The sequence below is a fragment of the Cucurbita pepo genome, chromosome 20 (assembly GCF_057944985.1).
Source record: "Cucurbita pepo subsp. pepo isolate OVF chromosome 20, ASM5794498v1, whole genome shotgun sequence".
Taxonomy (NCBI): Eukaryota; Viridiplantae; Streptophyta; class Magnoliopsida; order Cucurbitales; family Cucurbitaceae; genus Cucurbita; species Cucurbita pepo.
The window spans coordinates 5590354-5610818 of NC_141817.1; the positions used below are offsets into that span (position 1 = coordinate 5590354).

At 37.4% G+C, this 20465-nt stretch overlaps 2 protein-coding genes across 2 annotated transcripts; both read right to left on the bottom strand.

Annotated features, from left to right (window-relative positions):
- Positions 1 to 11712: 11712 nt before the first annotated feature.
- Positions 11713 to 12848, bottom strand: LOC147786425 (exopolygalacturonase-like). The gene is made up of 4 exons (XM_087120768.1): positions 12702 to 12848; positions 12565 to 12618; positions 12319 to 12471; positions 11713 to 12054 (listed from the first exon to the last, which is right to left on the bottom strand). Exons 1-4 carry the CDS (start codon positions 12846 to 12848, stop codon positions 11713 to 11715), a joined length of 696 nt encoding a protein of 231 aa, XP_086976894.1.
- A 1996-nt stretch (positions 12849 to 14844) lies between these two features.
- On the bottom strand, positions 14845 to 17249 carry LOC111784511 (exopolygalacturonase-like). The gene is made up of 4 exons (XM_087120769.1): positions 17244 to 17249; positions 15966 to 16265; positions 15188 to 15706; positions 14845 to 15090 (listed from the first exon to the last, which is right to left on the bottom strand). Exons 1-4 carry the CDS (start codon positions 17247 to 17249, stop codon positions 14845 to 14847), a joined length of 1071 nt encoding a protein of 356 aa, XP_086976895.1.
- Positions 17250 to 20465: the final 3216 nt, after the last annotated feature.

Sequence of the window (20465 nt, forward strand, 5' to 3'; positions counted from 1 at the left end):
AATACTATAACAAACATATATAAATATTTCAAGACCTAACTCAGACAAAGACTCTAACGTTCGCATGAAGTATAACACATGGATCAATATAAATTAGAGAAACAATTTTGTAGAAATTCAAACTCGGAACTGATGTCATGGGCTCACATAGGTTGACTTGGAGTTCAATGGACTTTCATTAAGGATAATGACGGAATCGAACTTTCATTAAGGATATATTCGTGACAACGACTTAAGCTAACCAGGTAAGTGACCTTACTATCGGCATGGTTATTTTTTGATGTTCACACGTGCCCTGTGGTTCTTCACGTGTCATATTTATTGATATGTGTGAATTGTCTGTGGATCGATATGCTTCCTATATGTTATGTTATGTTATATAATATGTGGATTGTATGATAATAATTATGGTACGGTGTGCTCTAGGAGATGTTTGAGATAGGATACGAGAAGGATGCACAAAACAAAATGTAACGATAGGAGTAAGATACGTTCACGAAACGTTAAGGTTAGGTTACATACCGGAGTGCTATGGATAGGAGAGATTGATGAAAGAATACGATTAGGTTATGGGTAGAAAGGGATAGGTTTGTGATAGATTGATAGAACGATGGCGTTAGGATACGTTCTGGTGATGATATGACTAAGGTACGTCACGTAATGATATGTCTGTGATAGGTATACGAACGTTAAGACTATGGTAAGTTAGAGAACGATATGACTATGAAGTATTTACGTTATGACTTGGTTATGATATGATACATTGTATGCTAGATGATTGTGCTTAAGTACGAAATCATGTGAACGTGAATGTATGTTATTTATGCTGCTTAGTTGATGTGATATGAATGCATGTGACGATGTGTGGCCCTTGTACGATTATGGCTTGTTAGGAATTAAGGTTGAATTAAGTATTCGAGGGTTTCTAGTATTAGTTTTGACACTTTAGCGCTTTATATTGAATGCATTAACTTTGATAAGAATATATGATTCGGCCCTGCGACAATTTATTGAATATAAAGAACTGATTAAGGTGTGCTTGAAAGTGGCCTCGATGGACATATTAAAGTTCAAATGAAATTGCAAGTCCATACTTTGTCAGACCTTTCAACATTCTAGATTGGATCAGACTAGTGACATACAGATCAACCCTACCATAGTCTCTCTTTGTACCATATAACTTACATCACATATTCATGATTCACAAATACTTGATTGACTTCATGTACGCTTTAGACCGCAAACTTTTACCGATAGGCAAGGACCAAAGTGATTAAGGCAATTTCGGGGATGAAATTTTTTTTTTTAAGGTATATGCTACAACATCAGTTAAAAATAAAAAGTAAAAAATAAAAATAAAAAATAAAAAATAATAAAGAAAGAAAATTAGTTAAATAATAAAAAATAATAATAGCCAATCCGTCACAAACCTCTCACAACTCTTCCCTAAAATACTTTAACAAATTCATTATTAGGAAGATTATTAATTTCGAACCAATTTTTTTTTTTTTTGAAATTTAAGTATATTTAGTTTGATGGGAGGAGAGATGTCATTCGAATAAGTCATTTAGCTCAGAGTTAGAAATTAAATGACAAGAATTTTCTATAAGTTTTAGAAAATCAATACGTAACCATTTTAATAAGAAAAAGTAAGAATTCATCTAAAAGTTGCAAAAAAAAAAAAAAAAAAAAAAAAAAAAAAAAAAAAAAAACTTTGTGAATTAAGAAAAAAAAAACAAATAGAGAAAGAAAATGAGATATTTAATAAATAATATATATATAATATTAAAGATCATGCAAAACTTTAATCATGCAAAGTGCTAATATTTGAAGGCTAACACATGGACCACTGTACAATCTAGCGAAATAATGTTAGAGAAGTTTGAACTTGAAATTGATGGCATGAGCTCACATAGGTTAACTTGAATTCTCAAATGACAAAATCAAACTTTCATTAGGGATAAATAGGTGAAACCAACTTAAGCTAATCAAGTAAATTGTCTTACTATCGACTCAGTCGGAAGACTTACCTTATGTATGAGGACACGTGTCCAGTGATCCTTGCACGCGTTATTTATACTTTGTGTTTTATAATAATATAATGATGTAATGATGTAATGATGTTGTATGATTATGTATATGATGAGATGAGATGATGACATGATGATGATGATGCATAATAACATGATGATATAAGATGAAGATGATGATGATGATGATGATGATGATGACGACGACGATGATGATGCATAATAACATGATGATATGATGCCTAATAACATGATGAGATAAGATGCATGATGATGAGATGACTTAATATGATGATCTTTCATATTAAGATGATGTGCATGTATTAAATGTCATGAAACATTATGACAATAAGTTTTCTAAGGCAAACCTTAATTGATGTAAATGATGATGAACGTATGTAGGCCAATGCATGTATGTTACCTAGGGTAATGTGTGAAAGATGCATAGGGTTGTGTCATAAGAATGATTTAAAGATAAAAACTACATGGACTTCATGCATATTGTGTGTTCGTATACATCAGGTTACTTCCTCATTTATGATGATGAGTATGGATGCGTATACTATAATGATGATGATGATCATGCCTTGCATGATATACGGGGGTTTGCTGATCTCCAGACATCCGGCTACGAACAGCTAGCTCGACTATGATAGGTCCATCTTAGTAGAGAACTACACTTATTAAAATTAGCATAAAGTTAACTTTCTCTTCATCTACTCCTACTCCATTTTTACCAACTATAAAGCCAAGAAAGTTAACTTTTTCCATGTAAAAACTATCCTTATTAAAATTAGCATAAAGTTTTTCTTTTCTAAGTGTAATTAAAACTGACTTAACATACTCTACATGCTCAGTCTTGAATAAATTAAAATATCATCAAAATACATGACAACATGTTTTCTCAAATATTCTCTCAAAGAGTGATTCATTAAGCACCTAAATGTGGTAGGAGCATTAGTTAACCCAAAAAGGCATAACTAATTGCTGATCAATTAAATGTATGAGCTTCCTAATCAATTAAATGTATGCGCTTAACTAATTTATCATCACATACTTTTGCAGTACTCCAAGGTACAAGAGTGGTTTTTCTACCATCTTTCGGGTTAAACGTATGAGCTTAACTAATTTGATCATGCTTCTACAGTAAGTTTTCATGGGTTAGCTAGCTGCTTCAATAAGAAATTTATAAAAGATTTTAGCACCATGGTTGCACCATTGAATGACTTGGTGAAAAATAATTTTATTTTTACACGGGGGATAGGTAAGAGAATGCATTCAATGAGTTTAGGAAGAAATTAACCCATGCACAATTACTTTTCTTACCTAACTTTCATAAACTTTTGAAATTGAGTCTGATGCAAATGGTTTAGACATAGGTGCTGTTTTGATGCACGATGAAAAATCTTTAATGTATTTTAGTGAAAAACTAAATGGGTGCAACATTGAACTACCCTACCTATGATAAAGAATTGTTTGCTTTAGTTTACACATTGCAGGTGTGACCGCACTACTTATGGCATAGAGAATTTGTGATCCACTCTAATCATGAAAGCTTGAAGTATCTTAAGGGTCAAAGGAAATTGAACCAATGCAAAGTAGGTGAGTTTATTGAAAAATTTCCATATGTCATCAAATAAAAGAAAGGTAAGGATAATGTAGTAGTTGATGCATTATCTAGAAGTAACAATCTCTTTGCTCCTCTTAGTGCAAAAATTCTTTGACTTGAGCATATTAAAGAATTACATAGAGATGACTAAGACTTTGAAACTATTTATGCATCGTGTACTACAAAAAAAAGTTGTTGATGATTATTATGTGTTTTATGAATTTTTATTTAAGAAAAGTAACCTTTATTCCTAAATGCTCTATAAGAGATTTTCTTGAAAAAGAAGCACATGGGGTGGCTTAATGGGACAATTTGGGACTAATAAAACTTATAATATTTGCATGAACACTTCTTTTGGTCAAATATGAAGCAGATGTTCATAAGTTTTGTGGCCAATGTTTTAAATGCAAAGAACCAAATCTAGATCACAACCAAATGAATTGTATACTTCTTTGAATGTACCTAACGAACCTTGGACTAATATATCTATGGATTTTGTTCTTGTTTTGCCGCACACTAAAAAGCGTTAAGATAGTATTTTTGATGTGGTAGACAGATTTAGTAAAATGACTCATTTTATTGCATGGGACAAGACGGAAGATGCAAAACATGTTGCTGACTTATTCTTTATGGGAGTAGTAAGATTACATAGAATCCATGTAATAATTGTTGTTTTCAACTACATGTCATCGTCAGACCTTTGGACAAACTAAGGTGATTAATAGAACATTAGGAGCAGATTAGGGCTATTATTTTTCAGAATATTAAGTCTTGGGATAAATATTTGTCATTTGTAGAGTTTGCATATAATAGAGTAATTCATAGTACCATTGGTTGTTCTCCTTTTAAAGTTGTTTATGGATTTAATCCACTTACCCCTCTATATTTTCTTTCTATTTCTTCTAATATTTTTGTGAGTGAAGGAGCCACAACCACAAGTAAGGAAGATTTGATCAAAACATTGCACAAAGAGGTGAAGGAGAGAATTTAGAAACAAAATTTCAAAGTTGTTTCAAGAATTAACAAAGGACGAAAGGAAATCATTTTTCAAGCCGGTGACCAAGTCTGGATACATTTTCGCAAGGAAAGATTCTCATCTCACAGGAAGACAAGGTTACATTCATGAGGGGATGACCCTTATCAAGTCCTTGAAATAATTAATAACAATTCATATAAAATTGATCTTCTTGGAGAATTTTCAGTACATTTTACTTTCAATGTTGCTAACTTGAGTCTTTTTTATGTAGGTGATGATTTTCCTAATTCGAGGACGAATCCTTTGGAAGAGGGGGAAGATGATAAGCTTCACGGTGTTCTAAATGTTCCAACTGGACCTATTAGATGATCCAAGGCTAAGAAGATTCAACCATCATTCATTCTTCATCTACAAAATTGGATAGGCTCGGTTCAACCATTATTTCATGTGTTACAAGCTAATTTGATTGAGGAAGAACCATTTGGAGCTTCAAAAGTGAATATTTGCATGGTTGAAGTAGCGCATGAAGTTGATATAAATTGTACTTGATTGATAAGTTGTTAGAAAACTTTATTTATTATTTTTAATTTCATAATTTTTATAATGGGCAAAATGGTAGAAGTTGTTTGTCAAATTGACTTCTTCTTTCGTGGAGATTTGAGGGGATCTGAGTTAAATTATAACCACTAACTTCTTTAGTGGGGGGCATTTGAAGAATCCAAAACTTCTTTTGTGGAGATATTATAAATACCAACAAATTATTATGTAAAACGGATGAATGAAATTGAGATCCTTAGATATTCGAGCATCATCCTTGTCATTTCTAAGTTTCAAGCAATTTTCTTGGTAGATTACATCTGAGTCATTCAATCAAAGTCTTGATAAAGTTGGATTGTGGAGTGACTCAATTTAGAACAAGGTTCCAAATCTTGCTTCTACATCTTTAATTTAAGCGGTAATCTAATTCTAGCCTTATCTCTTTGTTGATCCAAATTTTGTATAAGGCGGTGTTCATTTCTTTGATTTAAGGGTTCTTTTTTTAACAAAATCTTGGATGGTTGGGCTGATGATTATGGTTGACTTATCAAGTTTTTATCCCAGAACTTCTCAAAATTTTATCAAGAGGAAGATATCGAGCATCAATTCACCACACCGTACACTCCACAACAAAATAGTATGGTCGAACGAGGAAATAGCATAATAATGGACACTGCAAGAAGGTTACTGATAAGATAAGGAATCACTACAAGGGGAGTAAGATTCGGATTACCTTCTTGATCGAATATCTCAAGACAAGAACATTATTTGAGATTCGAATCACCCCACAAGCAAGATCGATCATGTCTAGCTTGAATGATTCTTGTTGATCAAATATCTCAAGACAAGAACACTTGATTGAGATTCAAATCACTCCACAAGCAAGATTGATCATGTCGAGCTTGAATGATTCTACATGCAACCTAAACTACGTAGAATTGCAAAGAAACTTAGCCATTAGCTAAAGAAGAACACAAATGCTTCTTTTACTATATTTTCCAAGTCTACTTGCAAATACAACATACATGGCTTTAAATAGCCTCAAAATGAAACGGCATTCCTAAGAGTTGTAAAATTCCTACTTAATGACCATAATTAACCATGATGTAATTGTAACCTAAAGTAAATAAAGAGTCTTAAAATACATTAATGAAGTACAATAACTCTAAATTACTCTAAATTGTAATCCAGCAAAATTTATAACAATCAAACTTCATTGTTCTTCAATGTGGCATGAATTGAAACATCTTTTGACAATTTTGACAACCTTTTCTTCACATCTTCATTGAAGTATATTATATGATTGATGTCTTTTGGTTCATATCACTTACTCAAGAGCATACAAGTTCCTATGATTTTTTTGGGCAAGGAAATACAACATGCAGTTTATCTTCTAAACCTTTTACTGACAAAGGAGCTAGACACTTGCACCCCCTACGAAGGATGGTTCGGCAAGACATCTCACTTTGAGTACCTAAGAGTCATTGATTGTACATCACATGTTAAGACTGCAAACCTATATATCAAAAATATTGATGACAAAAGCTAAAAGATGTACTTTGGCGTAGAGGAAGAGACCAAGGCACACATGCTATATGATCCGAAACATGAGAAAATTTATATAAGTAGATATTTCATATTTGAAGAAGAGAAGAAGTGGGATTGGTGCAGCATTGGCAATAACAAGCATACTGTTACAGAGTTCACTCCCTTGGAAGAAAAGGAACACGCAACAGACCTAGAAAGTACACCGACAGCGACACCAACATGTCCACACATGTTATCACCGATGACACCAAAATGCGTGATGAATTCTCTAGAATAAGAAAGCTCATGCGAGAGCACATGAGGATCCACAACAGAGGGTAGATCAAAGAAATTTCATTCTTGGAATTTATGTAGATACACTTGAAGAAGAGTTAAATCCTGATGAGTTAGTGTTGCTCGCAGTCGAGGAGTCGAAAACTTACTGTGAGGCAGCAACTGAGACGATGTGGTAAGAGGCCATGTAATAAGAGCTAGAAGCCATTGAGAAGAATAAGATGTGGGCACTGACTAACTTACCGCCCGGACACAAACCCATCGGTTTGAAGTGGGTGTTTAAGTTGAAGAAGAATAGTGAAGGAAATGTCAAGCATAAAGCAACACTCGTGGTGAAGGTATATGTGAAATGAAAATGAGTTGATTTTGAGGAGGTTCCTGCCTATGGCTAGACTGGACATTGTAAGGGATACATGCAACCCAAGCGCTTTGTCAATTCAAATATAGGGTACTCTATTCTAGTCTGTGAGCACTAGGGTCTATGCTCAGTCTATTGTTAGTATTCTAACTTAAGTCATCATCTAGTTGGTCGGACTCTAACACCTTAGTCCTACCTTTGTGCAGATAAACACGCTCTACAGGAATAAGGCACAATCAATCACCTGAAGCTAAACATACTACATCACGTTTCATACATGTTCAACAAAGAGATAACATTCATCTTCCTAGCGCACAAATTACAATATCTCATTCTTCATTCTAGCTTAGTAGAAATACATTAAAATGGGCATGTATCTTAAATTCTCATCCTAAGGGTGTTTCGGTAATTTTTAACATGTATTACATTCTAATCTAAAAATTCCATTATGAGATCCTAAGCATGCATATTTTAACTACCTAAGGCAAGATATGCTCACTACTAACACTTTGAGTGGTCCCTACTGATGGTGTTAATATAACACATGCGGAAGCAATTTGAATCTTAGGCACTTTTAGAACATCAATTATAGTGTATAACTAGCATGTTCATAAGTATTAAAACTTAATTAGTTTAGATACTAACCTTTTATAGTTCAAACTCCTTTTTCCTCACGAACCGGTTTCGAACCACCACTAGCGTCTTCTCCACTATCCTCTAGCCTTAGAACGGGATTGTGGAATCCGGTGAGTGACTAAACTTGGGAGGGATTTTGTATATGTGAAGAGAGTGTTTGTGAGAGGTTTTTCTCAAGGTTTTTCACCAAGAAGAAGAAGACCTTCCATGTACCAAGATCACGCTATTTAAAGAGTCATGTTTGCATGTTCATGCAAATTTGAGATCACCAAATTTTGACACTTAAAATTCCACTCAAATGTTTGAGATTATGTGGCAAGCATGCATGTTTGAGTTAACCAAATTTTGACACTAAAAAATTTCACTCAAACTTGTAGGGTTTATTTGGCAAACATGCAAGTTTGGTGAAACCAAATTTTGACACCTCAAAATTCCACTAACATGGATTTTTCCATTAAATGAAGTCAACATTTTGACTTTCTTCATTTTAATTCAACAATTAATTTGAATAATGAATTTCAAATTAAAGTAACATTAAATGATTAATTAAACTATTTAATTAATATTTAATATTAATTCAAATGTTAATCCCAATCAATTCTGACACATAATTGATTAAGATATTTGAATCTTATTTAAATATCTCAGATTCTCTTCTTTTGTTTAATTCGTAAATAAAACAAAAATGCGGTTAAATATTTCGTATATATGTAGCGCATATTCTCTAATTTGAATTCGAACACTTCGAACTCACTCGTCACACTGTTCTATGGTTTAGTCCGATATGAGCTAGCAGAGGGACCTAATGACCTATAGATCATGGGCTCCAACGATCCAAGATTAACCGGCTAAACTCATTAACCTTGTTAACCAACATTCGTTAACTACTAGGACACTCCACTATAGCCTAGTAGTTGCACTCCCCTCAGTATAGATATATTTCTGTCCATTTGATATAACCATGATTAGTGAGTCGATCCTTCACAGGTTGTTCGTAACTAGAGCTAGGTCAATTTACCGTTTTACCCTTAAAGTTACTTCTTGTTCCTTATGTCTCACTGATCCTCTAATGAACAATTGATTTGTGGTCCAACTAGTAAACCGAATCCCTCTCAGGCCAATGAGAGGGTGGGGCCCATTGTTCAAGACAGTCAATGCTTAATGTAACTACCTTTCTTCTATCCCTAAAAGTGGGTAGGAGTGAATTCCATCTTGCACCCCACGTCCTCAGCCATTCACCCAGTCTTACCCCTGAAATGGGAGGCCTATTGAGTCGGCGAACTAGAGCCACTCTCACCCATGAAAATCTAAGGATAATTCCGAATAAATAGGAGTTCATGGTTAGCTCAGGATTAAAACCGAGTTACCTAGGTTATCGAATGAAAAGAAAATCAGTCTCAACAGTAAACGACATTATAAAGTGAGAGTGGTTTTCTTCATGGTCCGATCTTATGCAATACTCATTGCCTAGGACGCCCCCACTCACATGTCTCCACATGTACAATTTAGTGATCACATTGTTTATATCATATACAAAAGTGGGCCGCATCCATAGTGTCCCCAGAATAAGGTACTCAGCATTATCCTAATACTATAGATCATTTTGAATTGTGTCGGTAGCCAATGCTTAATGTCAGTCAGAAATCCCACATCATTTCCAATGAGTAGGATATCGTCAACGTACAACACCAGGAAAGCTACTGTAGAGTTGACTATCCTTTTATAAACACGAGGTTAGTCAACATTCTGTTTAAAGCCATAAGATTTGATCGCAGTATCAAACTTTATATTCCAGGATTGAAATGCTTGCTTCAACCCATAAATGGATCTTGTAAGCTTGCAAACCCTTTGCTCGTGATCCTGTTCAATGAACCCCTATGGTTGAGCAATATAGATACTCTCTTCAAGATTGCCGTTTAGAAAGGCTGTCTTAACATCCATTTGCCAAATTTCATAATCATAAAATGTGGAAATAGACAAGAGTATTCTAATCGATTTAAGCATAGCAACAGGAGAGAAGGTTTCTTCATAGTCCACCCCCTCTCTTTGGGTATAACCCTTTGCTACTAGTCGAGCTTTAAAGGTCTGTACCTTACCGGTTTGGTCTCGTTTCCTCTTATAGATCCATTTGCAACCAATAGGTTTTACCCCATCTGGTTGATCTACAAGTTCCCAGACTGTATTGAAGTACATTGACTCCATTTCAAGATTCATGGCTTTAATCCACTGATCTCTATCTTCATCATTCATTGCCTGTTTATAGGTCAATGGATCCTCAACGCGATCATCAGGTATGATGACTTGAGTTTCTGCCAAACCCAAGTAACGATCGGGTTGAGTTATAACCCTCCCACTACTTCGAGGCATTCTCAACTCTTGAGAAGGATGTGATTGACCAAAAGTGTCAGCTCCATCAACAACTCTTGTTGAAGGACCAGCTTGATCAACAACTCTTGTTATTTTATCAGTAGCTTCTTTAGAAATCTCACTTAATACTAGTTTGCTACGAGGTTGATGATTTCTTACGTGGTCTTCCTCTAAAAATGTAGCATTTGTTGATACAAACACTCTATTTTATTGAGGGTCATAAAACAAACCACCTTTCGTCTCTTTGGGGTATCCTACGAATAGACATAATTTTGAACGACGTTCTAATTTCTTGGGGTTTTGCAACAACACATGTGCTGGACATCCCCAAATTCTGAAGTGACGTAAACTACCTTTACGCCCTTTCCATAACTCATAAGGTGTTTCTGAAACACTCTTAGTAGGAACCATGTTCAAAATGTATGTAGCAGTCTCCACTGCATATCCCCAAAACGGATCGGGTAATTGAGCGAAACTCATCATAGACCGAACCATGTCTAATAGAGTTCTATTTCTCCTTTTTGATACACCATTTTGTTGAGGCATACCAGGGGCTGAGAGTTCAGACCTTATTCCATGTTCTATCATATAGTCCTGAAATCTTAAGTCCATGTACTCTCCAACTCGATCTGATCGAAGTGTTTTAATAGTTTTACCTAATAGATTCTCAACCTCAACCTTATACTCTCTGAATTTTTCAAGAGCTTCGAACTTGTGATGCATTAGGTAAAGATAGTCATACCTTGAATAATCATCAATAAAACTGATGAATATTCATACCCTCCTCGTGCTTTGACATTCATTGGATCACAGAGATCTGTATGCACGAGTTCTAAGATTTCTTTGGCTCTATAACCTTTTTCGAAAAATGATCGTTTAGTCATTTTACCCTCAAGACAAGATTCACATGGGTAAAGAGTTGTCTTCTAACTCATTTAGAAGTCCTCTTTTAACCAATCTCTCAATCCTATTGAGATTAATGTGACCTAGTCTTAAGTGCCAAAGATAGGTATTAGGAGAAATCTTTTGTCGTTTATTTTCAGTTTCAGCTGTTTTAAACATCTCGGCATTTAAAATAGCTTTTGTTTCGCTCGGTTTTAACATATATAAGTTGTTTTCTAGTTTTGCAGAACAAATATGAATAATTCTTTTGCAAATGAATACTTCATTGATTTCAAAAGATACTTTATACAATTGTTCTAATAAACAAGAGATAGCTATTAGATTTCTTTTCATTTAAGGAACAAAAAGTACATTATCTAATATAATGAATCTATCTCCAAAAAACAATTTTAAATTTTCTATTGATCTTGCTGAGACAACCTCTCTTGTTCCAACCCTGAGTGTTATCTCGCCGTCCGCAAGCATTCTCCAGGAGCTAGACACCTTCAACGGGTTCTTCGTTAGTGTATCTTCCAAGACTTCCGATGCTTATGCCATGTCTTGGCCCACATGTCAGGTTGGTGATGTTAATTTGTTTGCTTCCATCTCCAAGAGAAATGCAATCATCTCCTGTTGCAATTTTGGACATTGTGATTGCGATCCTATTTGATCGACCGATGTGTATTCCATCAGTGTTGGGACTGTTTTCTGGTGCAGTTATATTGATATTATGGAATGTGAGGTTGTTGCAGCCGAGGACGTTGATATGGAAGTTCTTGCTATCAAGTGACGTTATTCTCTTCACGATTGAATTGTTGATGAAGTTGAACCTCAGACTCTAAACATTTTGTATAATCAAATAATATTATGTGAGCGTAAGTAATGAAGCCAAAAATTTTAACAGAACCCAATAAAATCGAAAACAATTTAACTTCTTTACATGATTTTTTTTTTTTTTTTTTTTTTTTTTTTTTGTTAAAGATTATCCTCTAGAAAATGAATAACAGTGTACCAAATTATAAATATTAGAAGATTAGAGAAGACATCTAAAAACAACAAGATGCACGAGATTGAGAAGGAAAGCGGAAGGCATATTGCTTACAATGGGGAGTTGGGCACAATTTATGCGTTTATGGCAATCATTCTTTTTCCAAGTTGCCTTTCCTTGGCCAACAAAAACTCCTTCACCCGATAATGTCAATCTATCAATATGTTCAAAAGTAATCCAATTATCTCCCTGAAGGCTTTTTGGTGCCTACAATGTTCCTCCAAGTTGAAAGTCAATTGGGCTAGTACAAGGTCCTTTAAATATCCCTTCCTTTACTTTATATATCCCTCGCGGAATAACAATCGCACTAGAACGATTGGACGTGCATGCATCCTTCCATGCATTTGCTAAAGCCTACATGACACAAGTAACAAAAATTAGCAAACAATTGATCAACTCAACTAGTGATAATATTGATGTTCATACTGTATATTTACCTTCGTGATGTCAGTACCAGGCACTATGTTACCATATCTTTTCAAAGGAAAAACAACATCGGCACTAGATTGAGCATCGACGGTAAAATTTAACAATAATAGCATCAAAATTGTAGCAATCAAGAAACTGGATTGGATCGTACTCATGATGCCCTTGCTTTCTTTTCTTTTTTTATGTATATTGCTTGAAAACTAGTGAGAGACAATGATATTTCGTTTTAGATTTGGAACCTTTATGTATTTAATAATGCCAATTGAAGAATAGAAATCAAGTTGGGATGGAACCAACCGAAGTAATGGTTCCATCTCCCTCTCTTAATCCAAACGTAATTGATAACTAAACGTTGTTTATTGTTTCGCTAAGTTGTTCGTTAATGGTTGTGTTGCAATATCTCTCTCACTCGCCTACGAACAGTTGAATCTCAAAGAAACTAGGCATTGGCCAAATCCAACGAAGTACTTTTTCTGGAAGGAAACATAATTTACGGCCACGAATTAATGGGAGCCTTGTACAAATGAAGTTTCTATTACAAGATGGACTTCGAGTATACATTGATTTCAATGTTAGAAAAATTTTATGGGTGGAGGGTAGGAAGAAATTTCAAACTCGATGAAATATTTTTAGCGTACTTTGTCTTTACACAAATGATTATTAAGAAAATTTCAAGAGGTCCCCTAACATAAGATTGCTCCAAACTAAACATGCCTAACTTTTGAATTACTTTTCATTGTTAGAGGCAATTCAAAACAAGTAAATAATATGACCATATCATTGAAGATGCAAAGGGATTTGTGGGGGCCATCGGGTGCCAAATTTGGATTACAAATCCCGGTCCAAATTCTAGGTACGAGGTTACATCTTAGGAGACATCTGAGTAAGGGAAAAAAATGCTAAAAGGAACCGTGTTGATTTGTGCGGACAAATTTCACTCCTAGAAGCAATTCATGACAAGTTGGTAATGTAGCCATATCACAGTGATGCAGAGGAATGTCAAGGGAATCAGTTGCCGGATCCAAGTTTCAAATTCCGGTCCAAAGCTTCAACATGGGGCACCATTTGCCATTTCCAAAAAGCTTCGTATGCATTCTTCTTCTTAGATATCATTCTAAACACAAAAATCAAAAGATTTAATTGTTTAACAAGGGTTGTTGGGGTTGAATAAGTTTATGATCCAAATAACTGAGTTAGGTCTAAGAAAGTATCTCAACTCGACCAAGCTCAACTCGCACGCAACAAATATTTTAGGACTTGAAAACACGAAACAGAGCATTTATGGACACAAAGTTTTGTTTTTATCTTCTCTCTTTTGCGATTTTTGTTGTTTTTGCCCTTATTTACCACGAATTTTGGCCAATTTTTATAAGTTCTTGTAGAGTAAACTCCTAGAACATTTAGCTACTTTTGATATTTAATTTTTCTAGGATTAGCGACATTTTTCGTAGAGCTAAGTAAGGTGGAACAGTTAAGAAATGGAGATAAATAGTTAGATAATTTGATATTAAGTGTGAATTCCTAGAATACATATTAATACTTGTCACTTAATTTTCTAATCTAAAACCTAATGTCTTTCAAGACTGATCTAAAAATTGCAACCGAATGTACACCATTGACGAAAAAGATAGATTTAAGGATGCGACTCACTGGATTTGTCTCCTCTAATGTCAATTCTTCTTTCACAATATTGATGGATCCGTGCGATATCCAACGAATATAGTTAGGACATTCGATCTGACTTATCGATTTTGTCTCGAAAATTTCTAATGGTAAATGATTTGTTTAGGGTTTCCAATAGAGAGGGGAGTTAGATATTTTTTATGGTTAAAGATTTTGTTTTGTTTGGTTTGGTTTTGTTTTTTAAGTAACTGGTCTTTTTAATAATAGTCCTTACCCTTACATTGTCTTATTCAGAATTCAAATCTGAAACGAAAGAACAAGAGCAAAATCATTTTATTTTATAACGTCGAGGTACTAAAAACGTTACATTGTTCAGGACACAAGACTTCCTTCAAACATTTAACCATCATATATATTTCGAAAAGTACAACAAAAGAAACTCAAAAGAAAGAGAAATTAAAATGGATAGAGCTGTCTTCTTTTAATTAAGGTTATCGATTAGTTTGAAGTACTATGGCAATCAACAATTCATGGGACAACATAAGGAGATGAACAGATTTTAGGGTTCTGTTTTCCTGAAATGATGGGTCTCACATTCGTGCATTGAGATGTAATAGGACCTTTTATTCCATTGTAAGTGAGGTCAATGTCACCGACTTTTACTTCGTCACATGGTAAGTGACGGCTGCAAATAAGTTTGATTGCCACTGGAGTTGCACAACTTCCTCTAATGTTCTTGAAGCTCACTTTACTAATCTTAATTTTCGAAGGAATCTGAAAATCAAAATGAGACAACAAATTTGTGTAAGTGGTTTATTTGTGAAAGTTATAGTGGCAAAATCAATCAAAGCTTTGAGAATGCGATCAATACCTTCCGATTGCACTGATTCCACGGACAATACTCTTGGTCTATTAGAATAGGGTTGCTAACATTGACCATTATAATGTCCAAAAACTGCATATTGGTGGCGGTGCCGCTAGCAGCAGAAGCTGGCCACGTTTTGATCCTGACACCATTAGTGGTGTTAATCATCGTGCAGTTCTTTACGTTGACACCTTCAACGGGTTCTTCGTTAGTGTATCTTCCAAGACTTCCGATGCTTATGCCATGTCCTGGCCCACATGTCACGTTGGTGATGTTAATTTGTTTGCTTCCATCTCCAAGAGAAATGCAATCATCTCCTGTTGCAATTTTGGACATTGTGATTGCGATCCTATTTGATCGACCGATGTGTATTCCATCAGTGTTGGGACTGTTTTCTGGTGCAGTTATATTGATATTATGGAATGTGAGGTTGTTGCAGCCGAGGACGTTGATATTGAAGTTCTTGCTATCAAGTGACGTTATTCTCTTCACGATTGAATTGGTGATGAAGTTGAACCTCAGACTCTAAACATTTTGTATAATCAAATAATATTATGTGAGCGTAAGTAATGAAGCCAAAAATTTTAACAGAACCCAATAAAATCGAAAACAATTTAACTTCTTTACATGATTTTTTTTTTTTTTTTTTTTTTTTTGTTAAAGATTATCCTCTAGAAAATGAAGAACAGTGTACCAAATTATAAATATTAGAAGATTAGAGAAGACATCTAAAAACAACAAGATGCACGAGATTGAGAAGGAAAGCGGAAGGCATATTGCTTACAATGGGGAGTTGGGCACAATTTATGCGTTTATGGCAATCATTCTTTTTCCAAGCTGCCTTTCCTTGGCCATCAAAAACTCCTTCACCCGATAATGTCAATCTATCAATATGTTCAAAAGTAATCCAATTATCTCCCTGAAGGCTTTTTGGTGCCTGCAATGTTCCTCCAAGTTGAAAGTCAATTGGGCTAGTACAAGGTCCTTTAAATATCCCTTTCTTTACTTTAAATATCCCTCCCGGAATAACAATCGCAGTAGAACGATTGGACGTGCATGCATCCTTCCATGCATTTGCTAAAGCCTACATGACACAAGTAACAAAAATTAGCAAACAATTGACATGGGTGCCTTTCCCTTATCTGCAAAAGTAAAGTAGCACGAGGTTTGAGTATTTCTAGAATACTCAGTAAGTGACCCCCTATCGGGGTTATGCGACAAACACATGCAATGAAATGATGGGACCTATCGTTTCGTTTCATTTCGTTTCGTTTTCCCTACGGTGTTATCCTAACAGGTAATCATGGACGTGTACCATATACTCTACACGTAGCCCATACGTGCGAGTATGGGCTCACCAGCTAGTTCGCACACCGCTGGGCCACTGTCCCTAGCCGGTGGGCATGCTCTGGGGGCCACCGGGACCCGTTAAAACTAAAACCGTCACGGCAGCACTATGCAGGGCATAACGATCGTGTTTCTGCCATTTGGATGTACACGTCCGTACCCTCGTGATGGGATAGGGGTATCCCCCCAAATGCATGATCACACAATATGCATGAGGTCCCACTAGTCCTACAGTCATTATTTAATGAACATAACCCCGTGTCACGTTTTCATGCTTACATGTCATTCTCATTCTCATTTCGTTACATATCATACATATTCCTAGCGGGGTTATGTATCATGCAATTTACCGTATTTCATGTCATACAATTCATTCAGTTACATTTCAATACTCATATAACAAGCCATAATCATACAAGGGTCACACATCGTCACATGCATTCATATCACATCAACTAAGCAGCATAAACAACATACATTCACGTTCACATGATTTCGTACTTAAGCACATTAAGCTAGCATACAATTTAATGGCACGTGCATAACCACGGGCATGTGCCAACATACAGTAATTAACACTTAACCTACAACGGGTGAGCCACTTACTTGGTAGGCCTTAGCCGAAGTACTCCCTAGAATATAACGTAAGCTCCTAGCTCCTCGTGGACGTTCTACGCTTCCGTTGGTGGTTGGTTCCTATTGGTTCATAAGTCACTTCCATTAGTATTTCACAAATAAGAATAAATTCCCAACTGGAATTTGTGAAATACGACCTTAAAATGTTCTCTTTTACCTTAAACAGGGCCGAAACCAGGTCCGAAAGGGTCGAAACGGTGTCAAACGGGCTGGAAATAGGTTTCTCGAGCCCAATAAGCCGCCGGAGTCGTCGAGCCACCACTAAGCCGATGAAGCCGCCTGAGCCGAGAGTAGCCGCGCTGCAGACGTGACACGTGGCACAATCCGAGAGCGACGCGTGTGCAGGCGTCTCGGGTCGAGGCGCGGGTTAACGGGCCGCTCGCGGGTCTCGGACCGAACGCAGGTGACGGGCCGCGTGGTGATGGGCCGGCTCGCGGGTGATGGGCCGCGGGTTGATGGGCCAGCTCGCGATTGAAGGTCGGGTGTTTGGGCTGCGGGTAACGTGGGTTCTGGGCTGACCGAAGGTATGGGGTTCGGTTCGGGTTTTCGGATCCAGATCGCGGGTCAGACTTCGTCCTCTTCGCCCGACTGCCTGCGCGATTTTTCGGCGATCCCTCTCTCTCTTCGACAACGTCGTCCTGACGTCCTTTTTCCCTCTTTTTTTCCCCGTTCCAGAGCTTATCCTTCACCCTAACTTGTACCGATTTCGTTGGTAAGGGCCTCGCACTCCCGGATCTGGGGAGCTCGGAAGTCCGCCGTTACGTCTTCCTTGCCGACGGTGTTCAGCGTACGGGATTCGCGTAGAACCTACTCCTGATGTGTGTAAAGGGTTCTAGGATTACTTTTGTGGTGTGAAATGGGGGTTTTCGACGTCGATTCATACGATTCGGCTTTGCCGAGTTCCGTCGGTTTTCTGTTCTCTCTCCTTTTTCCTTACCGTTTTCGTTTCTTTGCAGGTTCTTTCAGGGTGGCTGAAGGTTGGGGACATGATTTTGTGGCATCCCAGCCCTCGGCCGCCCTTTGTGGGTCGTGTGTGAGCGAAAACTCCGACGTTCGCCGGAGTTTTCGGCTCTGCCGACGACCATCATTTTTTTTTTTCGGGCTCATTACATTACCTACCCCTAAAAGGGACTTTCGTCCTCGAAAGCCTCGAACTCGTGGATCAACTCGGGATATTTTTCCTTTATTTCCTCCTCTCGTTTCCACGTAGCTTCCTCGACTTGGTGGTTACGCCACAATACCTTAACGAAACCTATACTCCTATAATGTAAGGCTTTCACCTCTCGGGCTAGAATTTTAATCGGTTTCTCCTGGTAACTTAAATTTTCCTCAATTTCGAGAGGTTTGTAGTCTATTACGTGCGTCGGGTCTGGAATATATTTCCTGAACATGGACACATGAAATACATCGTGTACGCTTGAAAGTGAAGGTGGTAAAGCTAGTTTGTAAGCTACCGGACCTACTCTTTCTAAAATTTCGAACGGTCCAATGAATCGGGGGCTGAGCTTCCCCTTGCGTCCGAATCTTAGAATACCTTTCATGGGGCTACTTTTAGGAACACTGGGTCCCCCTCTTCGAACTCTAAATTCCTACGCCTAACGTCGGCGTAGCTCTTTTGCCTACTCTGCGCGGTACGCATTCTTACTCGGATTTTCTGGATTGCTTCGTTGGTGACACGGACCAGCTCGGGTCCTATCAATTCTCGTTCTCCTACTTCGTCCCAACACAATGGGGATCTACATCGTTTTCCATACAACGCTTCAAAGGGTGTCATTCCGATGGTTGCTTGGAAGCTGTTATTGTAAGAGAATTCCATTAAGTGCAGTTTGGTGTCCAAACTCCCTGTGAAATCCATAACGCATGCCCGAAGCATGTCTTCCAGAATTTGGTTTAATCGTTCTGTTTGGCCATCCGTTTGTGGGTGGAAGGCGGTGCTAAAGTCGAGGCGGGTACCCATCGCTTTTTGGAGTCCGTGCCAAAAGGCCGACGTAAAACGCGGGTCCCGATCCGACACAATTGACACTGGTACTCCATGCAACCTCACAATTTCTTTAACATACAGTTGTGCCCAATTGTCTACTGTATATGTTGCCTTACCCGGTAGGAAGTGAGCCGACTTTGTCAGGCGATCCACGACCACCCAGATTACCGTATAGCCCTTTAATGTTTTGGGTAAGCCTACTATGAAATCCATGGCAATGTTTTCCCATTTCCATTCTGGTATACTTAGAGGTTGTAGTAGCCCGACGGTTTTCTGCCTAGGGGCTTTTACTTGTTGGCACACCAGACACTTACTCACGTACTCCGCGATATCCTTCTTCATACTTCGCCACCAGAAGTGTTGTTTCAAGTCTTGATACATCTTTGTTCCACCTGGATGTATCGAGAAGGTTGAGTTGTGTGCCTCCGTTAGGATTTCATTCTTTATTCCGCTCATGGGTGGGACACATAAACGCCCTTGGCATAATAATCCGTCAGTCGGGCTATTTGGGCGGCAACTTCTTTGGTTACTACCGCGATATCAGCCTGTTCGAAATCAGTTCGCACTCGTGGCTCCCTGGTGATGAGGGCCGACGAGTGTACTGCTTTTCGACTCAGTGCATCAGCGACTACGTTTGCTTTTCCAGGGTGGTACTGGATGTCTATGTCGTAATCTTTTACCAGCTCTAACCATCTACGTTGCCGCATGTTCAATTCTTTTTGGGTGAACAAATATTTTAGGCTTTTGTGGTCCGTGTAGATCTGGGTCTTTTCGCCATACAGGTAGTGTTGCCAAATTTTTAACGCGAACACTACTGCTGCCAGCTCCAAATCATGTGTAGGATAGTTTTTCTCGTAATCTTTTAGTTGGCGTGACGCATACGCAACAACCTTGCCATGTTGCATCAGTACACAACCTAATCCCTTTTTGGATGCGTCACTGTAAATCGCGTATCCCACAGAACTTTCTAGAACTGTGAGCACTGGGGCGGATACTAGTCGTTGTTTTAGTTCTTGAAAGCTGGCCTCACAAGTATCGTCCCAAACAAAAGGTACACCTTTTTTTGTTAATTGGGTGAGAGGCGTGGCTATTCTAGCGAAGTCCTGGACAAACCTTCGATAATAACCCGCCAATCCCAAGAAACTTCGTATCTCGGTGACCGTTGTTGGGCGTTTCCATTTCGTGACCGCTTCTATCTTATTGGGATCTACGAAGATTCCGTCTTTAGACACTACGTGCCCCAGAAACGAAACCTGTCGTAGCCAAAATTCACACTTGGTGAATTTGGCATACAGCTTGTTCTCTCTTAGGATAGTTAAG